General features: G+C 36.3%; 2 protein-coding genes across 4 annotated transcripts in view; one reads left to right on the top strand and one right to left on the bottom strand.

Moving 5' to 3' along the window:
• Positions 1-1668: 1668 nt before the first annotated feature.
• Positions 1669-8638, bottom strand: LOC123772434 (V-type proton ATPase subunit D). The gene is made up of 5 exons (XM_045765574.2): positions 8510-8638; positions 6925-7042; positions 5507-5657; positions 4431-4646; positions 1669-2931 (listed from the first exon to the last, which is right to left on the bottom strand). Exons 1-5 carry the CDS (start codon positions 8548-8550, stop codon positions 2675-2677), a joined length of 783 nt encoding a protein of 260 aa, XP_045621530.1. The 5' UTR covers positions 8551-8638; the 3' UTR covers positions 1669-2674.
• Positions 8639-11129: 2491 nt separating this feature from the next.
• The window catches only part of Vps8 (vacuolar protein sorting 8), a 45022-nt gene continuing 42562 nt past the window's right edge, over positions 11130-13589 (top strand). For 2 of the 3 annotated variants that reach the window (XM_069326000.1, XM_045765572.2), the window contains exons 1-2: positions 11131-11232; positions 12498-12626. In XM_069326000.1, coding sequence (XP_069182101.1) covers positions 11140-11232; positions 12498-12626 — 222 coding nt within the window. In that variant the 5' untranslated portion in view covers positions 11131-11139. Of the gene's footprint in view, positions 11233-12497; positions 12627-13589 lie in introns of all 3 variants that reach the window. The other variant, XM_045765573.2, reaches the window with a different exon arrangement.

Below are 13589 nucleotides of genomic sequence, written 5' to 3'. Positions count from 1 at the left end.
TTAGAAGAATGTACAATTCAGGGGGACCACAGCATCATAATCAAACATGCACGATTCCCTGAACTGCTATGTACCATGTTCTATTTGGCTTTGCTATATGGCTTAATACATTGTATTGCCTGCTTTCATTCATCCATCCTTTTGAATCATCATTCATCTGGAATGATGATTCCTTTGCATCCATCCTTTTTCACCCGGACATTCATTCCACTGCTTCCTATATCTTAGAGTAAGTGGTATATAATCTTCCATTTATGTCCAATCATATTTTCTGCTTTCTCCTCAATCTTAAACACCTCTTACTCATTACCAAAGTCTGTGCTCCTTTTGGGTGATTTTAATTGCCGCATGCCCTTGGGATCGATGCTTTGACAAATATTCAAGGCCGTCTTGGAACCTTTTGACTCCTCTACAATCTCTCCAGATTGCCAGAGAACCAACTGTAGACTTACACTCACTTTCCTGTATTGATATCTCTGCTCCTCTTCCATTTATATATACCTGATGTGGAGAGTCCTCGATAACCATAGGTGGCCATTTTCCCATCCCCATAATCCTTTCTCTATTTCCACCCTTCTCTCTCTCTTCCTGGTGGCAGTTTGATAAGTAACCCAGATTTGGCTAGGAAACCACTTGAATATTTTCAAAGAATGAGTAAAAATATACAAAAGCAAGTAATTGCTTTAACAAAATGACTGTTGGTAATAAGTCCTTATTAGTTGTCCACTGGATTTAAAACTATGAATTTAGGGGTCCGCGAGATCCGAAAGATTGGTTACCGCTGTACTAGAGCCCAGGCGAATGAAACTGGATAGGTTATCTTGAGATGATTTCGGGGCTTAGTGTCCCCATGGCCCGGTCCTCGGCCAGGCCTCCACCCCCAGGAAGCAGCCCGTGACAACTTACTAACTCCCAGGTACCTATTTACTGCTAGGTAACAGGGGCATCAGGGTGAAAGAAACTCTGCCCATCGTTTCTCGCCGGAACCACAGGATCACGCATCCAGTGTTCTGTCTACTCGGCTGCCGGCTTATGTTGAAGGCCTCACCCTCAGCAATGGTAATTACCTAGGTGTGGTTACAGGATGAGAGCTACGCTTGTGGTGTCCCATCTACCCAGCACTTGTGTAAAATGTAATGGTATACTAATATGTGTGTTCTCTTCCAAGTTTGTTTGCCCTCACCTGTAAACTGTTTAGCATATTGCTCTTTTCACCGATGCCTCTTACTATGTAACCTTCATTTTCTTACCTGAAGTGTATCTCTTGTTCTTTCACCTCTATTATTTAGTTCTCCTTTCCTACTAATATAATGCAATTATTCCTCATTGTCAGGCATAGTAATCCTGTTAGGCTTATCAAGGTCCCCCTTGGCCAACTAGTGACCTTCCTCAGGATGCAACCCATAGCAGTTGCCTATTTACCACTAGGTGAACAGAGGCATAAGGAGTGAGATTCTCCTAGGACAATGAATGACCTTTCCCAAGATGCAACCCACAACAGTTGCACAACACTTTAGGTGCCTGTTTAGTGGTAGTTGAAGAGGTAGAACCTTCCGGTTGTGAACCCACTGTGCCGACCACTGCTCTGCCTCCTTGATGTTACTTTCAGTGTGTAATGAGAATATTTATACCATACAGGAATTTAATATAATATAGTACATACACAAGTAATATTGTTATATTTAATACAGTAATATATACAAATCTGTAATTATAACAGCTAATTACCAACCCATTATAATATACCTGGAAATTATTCTTAACTTCTTAGTGTTAAACTGCATTATAAATATCAACATTTCTATACACAGGATTTTTTGCAAGGTAAAATTAACAAAGCATGTTATTCTTTTATCCAATTTCATGAGAAAAGTCACCTTTGTCACACCCCAAGCATAAATCATGTACTGTATTGCATATAATACAAGGCCTAAAAGCAACAGCTGGAAACTGCAATTTAATATTTATGCAGGGAGTTGCGAGTGATGTTGCACCTTCAGTTAATCCATAATCATGCAAGCCTTTCCCAAATATTTTTGCATATGTTTGAAATTACTCCACTGTCTCGCAGGACCTTTACAAGCTTTGCACTAGTTATTACTGGACTCATTGTAATTCTCACATTACAAGTGTGCGATACTTTCAGTGTACAAATCTATTTTGACAACTTGGCAACTTCTGACAACTACTTACATTCTACCGACATTTTAATTACATCTCAATAAACTAGACTAAAAGGTGGAATGGTTTCTTTTTATCATCTGGAATATGAATGCTATTAACAAAAATGTAATTGATACTCATAATAAATAATGAGTATGTAATTTGTTAAGATATGTTCATGAAAATGCTGCAATTGTTGTAATGTAAAAAGAAAATAATATACACTAGAGAAAATATATAGCTAGGACAGTAAAGTTAATTAAACAGCATTTTAAGAATATATATGGAATATGCAGACAGAAGTCATATAATTTTAATACTGTACTGTATATAAAAAACACAGCAGAATCTGCAGTGTTTTTAAGAGACTCTATTTTCCACATTAATATATTTATGATATAAATAAAAATTATCCACCTATAACAGCTTTTCTAGATATATATAATCCAATTTTATATAAACATGAATTTTCAAAATGCTTGCAAGGTTTTTTGTGTATTTTTTTGATCAACTAGAAAAGAAGATCCTCCTCTTCGTTACTATCAAAAATGGTTGCAGCTGCTGCTGCTGCTGCTATTTCTGCTGCATCCTCTGCCTCCTCCTTCAGCCTATCAGCCTCCTTCAGTACTAGCCTCTCCTGTTCTGCCTTCTCCCTGATCTTCTTTTTCTTCTCCTGAATCTTCTTCAACCGATAAAATTCTTCACGTTCAAGTTCATCTAGTTCTGAGATGATGTATGCCAGTGTGCGCTCATAGCGTGGAATGATAACTGTTAAGCAAAATCATTTGTAAAGGTAAGTAATTAACATGTAAATTCATCAAACTTTACATTCAAGTGTCTAGCCTAACCTGAAATCATATTGAAGGTCACAGTTGAAGATGCTGGACTAGAGAGATGTAGCATGTAGACTCGCTCAAAGATCAGTCCTAGACCTTTTGCTATTTCTAATTATATTAATTACCTACCAAAAAGTCTGAGGTTGTACATGTAAGTGTTTGCAGATAATGCACAAATAATTAGAAGAATGCAAACTAAAGAAGACTGTAGTGCTGCAGGAAGAATTTGACAAGGTGCATGAGTGAGCAGACAAATGGCTGCCAAATTCAAACCCCAGTAAGTGTAATGAAGATGGGAAGGAAAAAAAAAGGAGACTTAGAATGTAGCTACACCATAAAAAATAAGTAACTTTAGGTATGAGAATGAGACATTATAGTAGTTATAACACTGATAAATTCATTAACATCAGTAGCATATGGGAAGCAGGAAAATATATAAATCGTATTTGGGAACATTAATAAAGACTCTTTCAAACAATTTATACAGCATGGAATCCATATCTAGTGAAGAACAAGAGCAAGATTAAATAGTAGAGAAGTCTGTTACAAGACTTGTGATTGGACCAAAAAGGTTTTAACTGTGGATAGGTAGGAGAACTCATACTATCAACTCTTAAGAGTAGAGAAGGATTAGAGGGGATATGGTCACTAAATACAAAACTTGATAGAAACTGACATAACGGGCAAGGAGTGCTTTTAAAGTGTGGAAAAATACAAGAGGACATGAGTGGAAGTTGGAAATGCACATGAGATGTGAAAACACCATCCTTACTGTATAAAGGTGAACAAATTGAATGAAGTAGCTGGACAAATTCTTGTCCAATCCGATCAGCTGGATTATAATTGATACATGGGGCATAAAAAAGTGCTGGCTCCATACTGAGAGTGGAGAAAAGAACTCTTGAAACTGATCACAGGTAAACTATTCTCTAATTTCTTCCCTGCTTGCTATCTTTTATTAACCTGAACTATTATTATCAACCTTGAAATCTATATATCATTAGCTTACTTGTTCATTTTATTTCCATTTATAAATATTAACTTACATCTCGTATGACTCTTATCTATGAGAAAATCCACTAGGGCTATGGATGTGAACCTACGACCTCGGCATTTGTATGCCGTAGTTGGCATACAACTGGAACTGAACCTATGACCCCTAATGCCGGGTCGTAGGTTCCAGTTCATAGCCCTAATGGATTTCCTCATTGATATATATCATCTTAATGTGATTTCTGTGTGACTCTTAACTATTAACTACACAGTACACATACAATCTTAACGTTTGGCCAAAATACCTGTACTGCATGTCAGCCATTGCTTTATAAAACTATACATACCTTGTACTGTATGTAAACATTGATTACAAACTCTTATGTAATATTTTGTATATATAAAATATTATTATTATTACAGTATAATTATGCTCACCATGTTCTATGGCATTTACTCTGCGATTTGTAATCTTTACTGCAATGTCAAGAGTTACAAATGATGCCTGAAGTGAAGCCAGTTGAACCAACAACTCGACCGCACGTTTGTAATTGATCTTGAGCTTTGCCATCTGTTGACCACCACGGGACAGTCCAGTCAACTCATAGGTGTCAGCACCATCTTCAAAGCTTTCAAAAACTGGAAGATTGGTACCTAGAAAAAATGCAGAGGTCAGTGTTGTATTTGATACAAATCTTGATAGGAGCATCACAATAAACAGGAACAACAACATTTTGCAATCAGTAAGTGGTTCTGGATGAGGTTTTATACATTCAGAGGAACCTCGAGTGACAAGCAGACCATCTATGAGCATTTCAGGTAACGAGCGAGCCCCTCGTGGACAATTTGTCTAGATTGACGAGCTTCCGCTCGATTAACGAGCAAACCATGTGGTGCTGTTCTTGCAAATTCTCAGACAAATTCAATTGTACTTTTCAAGTTCAATTGAATTGAACTTGAAAATTCATGTATCTTGAAAAGCTGAGTGAAGTCATGTATCTTGAAAAGCTGAGTGAAGCTAGCCCCAAGCCTCCAACCTTGGACAGACAGACACACTGTTTTGTAGATATGGACCCTCCAAAATCCAGATCATATCTTGTTATGTACCCAATCTGGATTCATGAGAAATTGAGATTTCTGAGTTATTGTCCTTTTTTTGGCTTTTTAAAAAATAATTCCATGTAATCTTTATTGGCATACCTAGCATAATAAAGTTTTCAGGATATGGATGTGAAACCTTGCAATAGTTCACCATAGTTTCTTAAATACAATATACAGTACAGTGCTACTAAATTTCAAGATCATTTACATGATGTGTAAATAACTTGAATTTTCACCTATTTGAAAAATAAATTTAATGTAAAAACCTAAAAACTTAAGAGTTAAAGAAATCTGACACAGAATAAGATAGCTCAATTTTTTTTATTGGGATTCGATTTCTTGAGTTTTCACGTTTTATTGCATCCCATGGGATGGGATGCATTTGAGAATAATTGCCTTAAATAAATCCTTACCAGCAACATTGTCCATTTTACATCTGATCTTGATGCGGGACCTTGTGACATTCTGCAGCACACTCTGGTTGAAGTCACCACCAGATGCAAACTTGGCTTCTGCCAGTGAAAATGCTGCATCCTTCATCACATCTCCCATCAGGATTTTGGTCTAGGAAGAAAAAAATAATATACAGTATATTAAAGCATTATCATTCAAGTATACCCATTTAAGGACAGCAAGCCTGTGACTAGTTGAAGTCCCACAATTTCTGGGAAAAGATTCATTCATGTAGTTACCCATTCAGTTACAGGCCTGACTAAATTGTTTAACTTGACTGAATAAGCTATATACACTATCCATGGCATCATGTCATGTGATCGCTCTTACAAAGTATAGTATAAATATACAGTGCATCCAGAACATTATCAAATATATTTTTGTTTTCCTATTTTTGAAACCAGGCTTATCAAGGTACCCCCTTGCGCCCACTACTGACCTCTCCCAGGATACCACCCAAACCAGTTGCCTAGCTCCTGGGTACATATTTACTGCCAAGTCAACAGAGGCATCAAAGGTGAAAGGAAACGTGCAAAAATCATCTTGCGTGGGAACTGAACCCAAGACTTTGCATATACAGTACAGTACATACTGTACAGTAGTTTTGAATTATATTCATCCAATGAAGTGCAATTAAACCAACATGCTTAAAACTGGAAAGGTGAACCAGTACAGAACCATGTTTCACCCATTGCTCATATTTTCCATGAAGGTGGTTTATTACTTTAAAGTAGCCAAGTTCATTATCAAATGTTTATATTCATCATCTTGTGAAACATATTGAATTTTCCCAGAATGCAGAAAAATCCCAGAAATAATAATATTTTTCACAAGGTTTAAGTTTGAGTTAGCATAGTGTCACATGGAATGTATTCCTTTGTAAAACCAGGATTCTACTTTGTGTTACAGCACTATATATAAATTATTGCATACCAAGTTTGCAATAGTACAAAGAGTGCTTGGTCCTCTCAAATAGTACCTCACATTTTAATGTATAAATCCTCTAAAACCAAAAACTGATGAATATATTCTTTAAATGAATTATGCATTTTCTCATTTATGGTTAATATGACAAAATGGTTTAAATGTGCTAAAATTCAATTTATGAATATAATGTGAGAAAGATGATCAGCAAAGACATAAATAAAAGAATTAGGTGAATTTGTAAGACTTAAGTTTGATAACACCTGACAGAAAGGCAGAGGACAGAGCAACAAATTATCTCACACACAGACAGCCAAGGCAGGCATACACATACAAAGCACAGCATACACACACACTAATCTATTAAGAATAAAAAACATTTTGTCTTTGATAAATTCAAGTACAGCAATTTAATTTTGTGCTAACTTGACCAAAAGAACATGCAGTACTGTACCTCAATAATTTTAGCTAATATCTGCCTGAACCGCATCTGGAGAGCTTCAGCTTTCTTTTTCAAAAGTGAGTGGCCCTTCACAGCGCCTGCCAGACGTGCCTTCATTGTTGTCTGGGCCCTGTAAACATTGATATTAGTACTGTACAATATATTTTAATTTGCATATTCCACATCTGTCATATTTTAAGTTCATATACAGTACCATCTTCTCAAAATTTTTAGAAATTAAAAGTCATGATTTTTTATATCTAGAGTAAAATTTTTACTCTCTGGACAGTTACTGATATTCACAGTGGATTAAAAAAATATATATGGTTTATTACAAAATTAAACTTATAAAATGGCATGTAATACACACTGTATGCTGGGATATTTACTAATAATTGTGGTGTCCAGAGTTTTACCAAATATCCAAGTGACCAGACACCCTGGCAGTGGTCACAAGACATACATACATACATACATATACATACATATACATACATTATATATATATATATATATATATATATATATATATATATATATATATATATATATATATATATATATATATATATATTACCCATTTATTAAGGAATTTCAACAATATAACTATTTATATAATGGTCTATATTATACATCCCTTCATTTTCATGCTATTAGGCAACACTCAAATTAAATATTTTAGATGTTTGGTTCAGTGAGTGTCAGGAGACTAGCATCCAGGTTGTTGAGACACATGCCAGGTAATCCAGTGTTTGGTACCTCATTTTTGGAGAACCATTGAGCCTCAGGATCTGATATTATTGGATAGGGTAGAGCTTTTATTATTATCATCATCATTGTTATTATTCAGAGAGTAATCATACTAACATGACTGCATCAATGAGAAAATCCATAAATGAGAAAATGAGAAAACCATGTTGTGGTTTAGTCGCTAGAGCGTGTGCATGGGAACACCCACCGCATAGGTTTGAACCCTCATCACAGCTTGTGTGGATTTTCTCTTTATTATTTGGTGACTTAATTAGTCTGAAAATTAAAAAAAACATACAACCATGTTTAGGGATGCAATCCTTGGGTACAAGAAGCATGCTTACTGAGGGAGTAGTGTTCAATACGAGACAAAATTTACACCATCATTATGTCATCGCTACTCTTTAAACAAACCAATTCCTTCCTAAGCTTAATGAAAACAAAAGGAATTTTTGTTTCATATACTGTGAGTGAGGCATGTGATATCACTATGATGTCACCAACTTGCCTACGAGGATCCTTGAATACAAACATACAGTGTTGAGGTCCTCCTTGGCCAAGAGCCAGGCTCTCCGTGCACCCTCCGGTACAGTTAATGGCCACATCCAGCAATAATTATCCTAGCACCTTCACAACATTCTAAGATAATACATCGAACCAAAGCCACATACCTCCTGATTCTACTTGAAACATGGTCTGGGTCTTTATTAATAATTATTTGAATTTCCTGCACTTTCATATTTGTATAAAACCAATTTTAAAAAACCTATATTCTTTCTAACAATACTTATTTTGCCGTTAAGGGGAAAACTAGATTGCTCAGTCATGTAGATTAAGCACAACTCACCCTCTGGAGGGGAAAATATTAATTTTGTCTTTGCCAGACATCTTGACAGTCCTCGGCGCCTTGTTTACAAGTGACGGGACCCTCGACCTCAGCCCGGAAGGATCAATAATTGGAGATTTTGAAATTTGCCACGTAAATGCTAGCTAAAACTAAGTTAGCAATATGGGTTTATTAAATAAACTTAAAGCAATATAATCATATCTATTTGAGTTAATTACACTATTTGGGGTTTAATAAAGCAATAAATTATATGATATTATCGTACACCTTGTATAAAGTCGAGGGTTCGTTATAAGTCAGCTGACGAGATTTTGTCCGATTTTACTGGCGACATGTAATTAATTTAATAATTATTTGGTTCGTATCACCGATATTTTATAATAATCTATTTTTAAATTAATATAAATTATATTTAGATACTAAAATAAATATTATATTAGAAGCCAGTGACAAACATCATCGTAGGAATAAGTTATCCTAAGGAATCAAACACGGCGTGTTCCATTCAGCGTCGAATGTCACTCATATTTATCACGTGAGAACAAAACAATGATAGATATTAGTGAATGTAAAGTTTATTTATGCAGATATGACAAAAAAATTAGCACAGCATATTTTCTTTCTTAAGCTTGTATAGGTAAACACAGCTTTTATTTTTATTAGTTAATTATATTTACCTGAATTTACCTGAGGGCCATTACAGTGGTATAATAGACAGTATCCTTAGGAGCTACAAGAATTTTGCCCCAAGAATCTAACAATTATATGCTGTACTTGCTGTATGCAATGTTAAATGTGATTCTTGTACTGTTATATGTCTATTTGTACTCACTGAATTTGTGCGCCCCTTGAGGGACTTGAAGTAGAGGGGGTAGAAATAGCCTAAGCTACTCTATCCCTTTGAGATGTATTTATTGCTTATCTCAATAAACATACTTGAACTTGAACTTGAACTACAGTGGCGTCGACGAGGACAGAAAGCCGACGGCTTGTCCAAGCCGTCGGCTTTGACAATGGGAAATTAAAATGAGGAAACCTGTCAAAGGTTCTCCCATTTGTCCTAATGTTCTCCCATTTGTCAAAGTTTAAGTTCAAGTATGTTTATTGAGACAAGAAAAAATGCATCTCAAAGAGAGAGTAGCTTAGGTTATTTCTACCCCCCTCTCCCTCTACTTGAAGTCCCTCAAGGGGCGCACAAATTCAGTACAAAACACAGTCACTGAGAAGGGTGTCGACGAAATACATGCAGACTTTGTTATGCAAGCCCCTTGGGAATCTCCACCAGCAGACTTTAACTTTGGAACATGCTCTTGCTGAACACCGACAATATGTTATCATACATACAGATTCGAGAACCGCCATTGAAACCTTGCAACAAGAACACATATGTGATAACATACATCTGATCACAAATGTCATATCATTAATGCAAACACTCAAACGACAAGGCCGACGAGTACTTATCAACTGGGTGCCAAGTCATGTGGGAATAATAGGAAATGACATTGCAGATGAAGAGGCAAAACTTGCAACTAAAAGAAATATAGACATTTACATACCACAGAGTCTATCACAGATTAAGAAAGTAATTAGAAACAGAGCAATGCAAAAGATGTATAGTGACCACAACACAGCAGTTGCAACATCAGGATCTGCGGGTTGGTACAAGAATTCAACCAACTACGAACCACTTTATTTGATGAAAGGGAGCAGTAGAGCAACAGAAGTACACTTACATCGCATCAGGCTTGGATACCCATGTGCATGGGAAATAGGTTTACAGGTTCCGGAAGATGAGAGGAAATGTCAGCACTGTGGAGAAATGCCTAACAGATCATTAGAACATTATCTAACACAGTGCACAGTTACAAACCCATTAAGATTTCAACTTAGATTCAAGAGAGCAGAAGAAGTTGTTAAACACATATGGCAAAATTTTACTGAAGCGACCATATGAGTCATAAATACTCATACTCCGCCCAAGTAAAACAGAAACAAGCAACATTTAGTGGGCCAGCCAGAGGCTTAGGGCCCGCGCAGGAATATCCCTGAAAAAAAAAACTCAATGTAACCTACCTTACCCCTAAATGTCAACCCATGTCTACGATTTTAAACAATGCTGTCAAATGGTATTTTTGTTTTTTTCTGCTGTGTTCCCCCCCCCCCTTTTTCATTTTTTCCTTATTTTTCTCAACACAATTTATACTTTAATGTCAATTAGTATTAAGTTTTAGTCTTAATGTTTTTCCTGCCCGAAACGCTTTGCGGAATAGTGGCTTTAGGCATTGTATGAACTAGTTCTATCTATATATCCATCAACTTTTGTATTTCACCTTGTATGTATGTACTTTACCTGAATAAATATTTGTATTTGTTTTTGTATTTGTATTTGTTCAGATAACTTGTATGGTCTCGCAGTAAACATTGCATGCGAATGTTTGCTTCATATTATGGCTAAATTTAATTGATGAATTCAACATAATACCCTTTTCGATAACAAACTACAAATAAATAATTTAATATTAAATGTTAAATCCTGGAATTAATATACAATTATTTCCATCCCTATCGACAATTAAGTATTTATGTACGGGAAGCTATAATGAAAGCATTCGAACACAGTATGCAACATGGCGACGGAAGGGGAGGAACAACTGTCAAATGAACCAGAAAAACTGGACGATACTGACATAATAAAGCAGCTAGACTTGCAGCTTGAAGAGGTATCGTGATAGTGTTTGGTCTATGTCATTTGATGGTCAATATATGTGTAAACCACTTGATTTGATTGAATGATTTTGTGTAGTAATCCATGCAGGCAGATCAACTAACAACAAACCCGTGCCGGCAGTAAAAGGAAGATGTCACACACCTCCTGCACACTATATATAAAACATAACATTTTATCTCATATATTTCTGAGGGTAGATTTGATTAGGTTAGGGTAAAGAGTCAGAATCAACCATTCACTGAAAATTGCACAACACGTGGAAGCTCCAGTAAAAAACAAACTAACAAACCCTAGGAATAGCCAAACGAACCTTTGACTTTAAGGAGAATAAAGTAGTTATTCAACTGTATAAATCTCTGGCGAGTGGATTATTGAGGGGGGGGGGGATGGTGAATGAGCTACATATTGCTATTTTCAAGAGATTTTGATCATTTGTTTACATATTTGAGGAGCTCTTTAGGCAGGTTTTAAGGCACGGGTCTCTTTTTGAAGCCAGCAAGGGTTTGTTTTAACTTGCTGACTTTCTGGTTGCCTACCTTGATGAGGCGACAAAAATATATACCACTTTGCCCTGTGCCTCTTTGAGTGGGCCAAGTTCTAGCACTGGTCCCTGGTAGGCCTATAGAACTCCATGGCTGATGTGAGTCTGAGTCTAGTAGATGGTACCATCTCAGCATACAGTAGCTTCAGGGAGCCACAAGGGACTTTTTCTCCTCTCCCAGAAAAAAGAAATACAGTATCAGAGTATCTACAATACAACAATACAATTTTATTTAGGTAAGGTACATACATACAATAAATATTTACAAGGATTGTTTAACTTATAGGTATAGCTAGTACATACAATGCCTAAAGCCACTATTACGCAAAGCGTTTCGGGCATATTTATAGGTATAGCTAGTACTGATACTGATCTGATACTGGCAGATACCCCAGGGTGGGGGGGTGGGGGGGTGGGGGTAGGGGATTATATACCCCTACAGAAAAAGAAGTATCAAAGTATCTGATAAAATTTTTAGCGATCCTGTAAAAAGAATCTGATGCTTCTGAGATATTGGTTCTCCTCTACTGTTGCCCATATATGCCTAAAGTAGGCAGCCATATACCTGTATATAGGCTACCTACTGCCAGGTATAAACTGACAGGTATATGCTGCTAGTAGCATATACCTACCAGTTTATAAATAGACTGTTACTTTCCATAGGTTGTCTTGGATGTGTGCAGAGATAGTAATACATTTCTTGTGTTTTTCCACAGCTTGATGATGAAGAGTTCCAGCTTCCTCCAGTTGGCGAGCTACCAACACTAGAGAGTATATTAAATGAGAATGACCCAGGGAGTGTGTCTGATGATGATCTTGTTCTTCCTCCTCTTCCTCATCCCAAGGCAAGTGGAATTTTTAGATATTAATTTTGAATTCTATGACTTGATTAATGTGTTACCAAAGATTTTTCATGTGTATGAATTTTTTTACTGGTGTTAAACAAAAGGTATTGTACTTAGCTTTTAAATTACATGAAGGTAACGTTTTTTTTTTTTTGACAGGTCTCGAGGCTGTGGTCTCATTTGAAGTCACCAGTGGTTAGTTTTGTTCTGCTAACTTTATGGATGCCTTCCTTGGAGGTGGCAGACATGAATAAATTAATACAAATTATCAAACATGCCACTGCTCCCTGCACCTTTGTGATGGGGTCAGATTCCAGCTTGTTGTCCCCACTAAGCCTGTAGAACTCTGCAACTGAAGGGACCTAGTAATAGGGCACACTATCAGAGATAGTAGCTTCAAGGAACCACTGGAACACTAGTTTTATACATGTGTTATATATTTGCTCTTCTAAGTTATTTGAGATGTGGATGGTGAAATTCACTCAGAGTACTGTACAGTTGTGATAACACAATTGTATAAAGTACAATAATATGCACACCATAATTTTGAGTGCAGCAATGATTCACACATTTTATTATATAAATATATCATACTGCACATTATTGAATAATATTACAGCAAAAAAACGAAGAAAAAATCAAACAGACATTGAAATAATTAGGTAATTACATCTTTGTGGCAATCCCTGCCTGACAGCTGGGACGAAGCAGAACTTCCCTGACAGTTACTGAGTCAGCGCCTCTTTTTTGCCAGACTTCTCCGACCTATTGTGGCCAAAATATGCCACTTACAATTTTTTAATTATTTTTCCTGTGATTTGGGAACACAAATTAACAGGTTTATAAGATAATTTTTTTTTTTTATGCACCTGTGGGTGACAGGCCAAATAGCCCTTAGCAGCTTGGAGGTTAAATCAATTACTGAGTACTTTCTTACTTTTAAATTATTTATAATTTTTGGCT

This window comes from Procambarus clarkii, chromosome 17 (genome assembly GCF_040958095.1).
Source record: "Procambarus clarkii isolate CNS0578487 chromosome 17, FALCON_Pclarkii_2.0, whole genome shotgun sequence".
Taxonomy (NCBI): Eukaryota; Metazoa; Arthropoda; class Malacostraca; order Decapoda; family Cambaridae; genus Procambarus; species Procambarus clarkii.
This window is presented reverse-complemented; position numbering and strand designations above follow the sequence as displayed.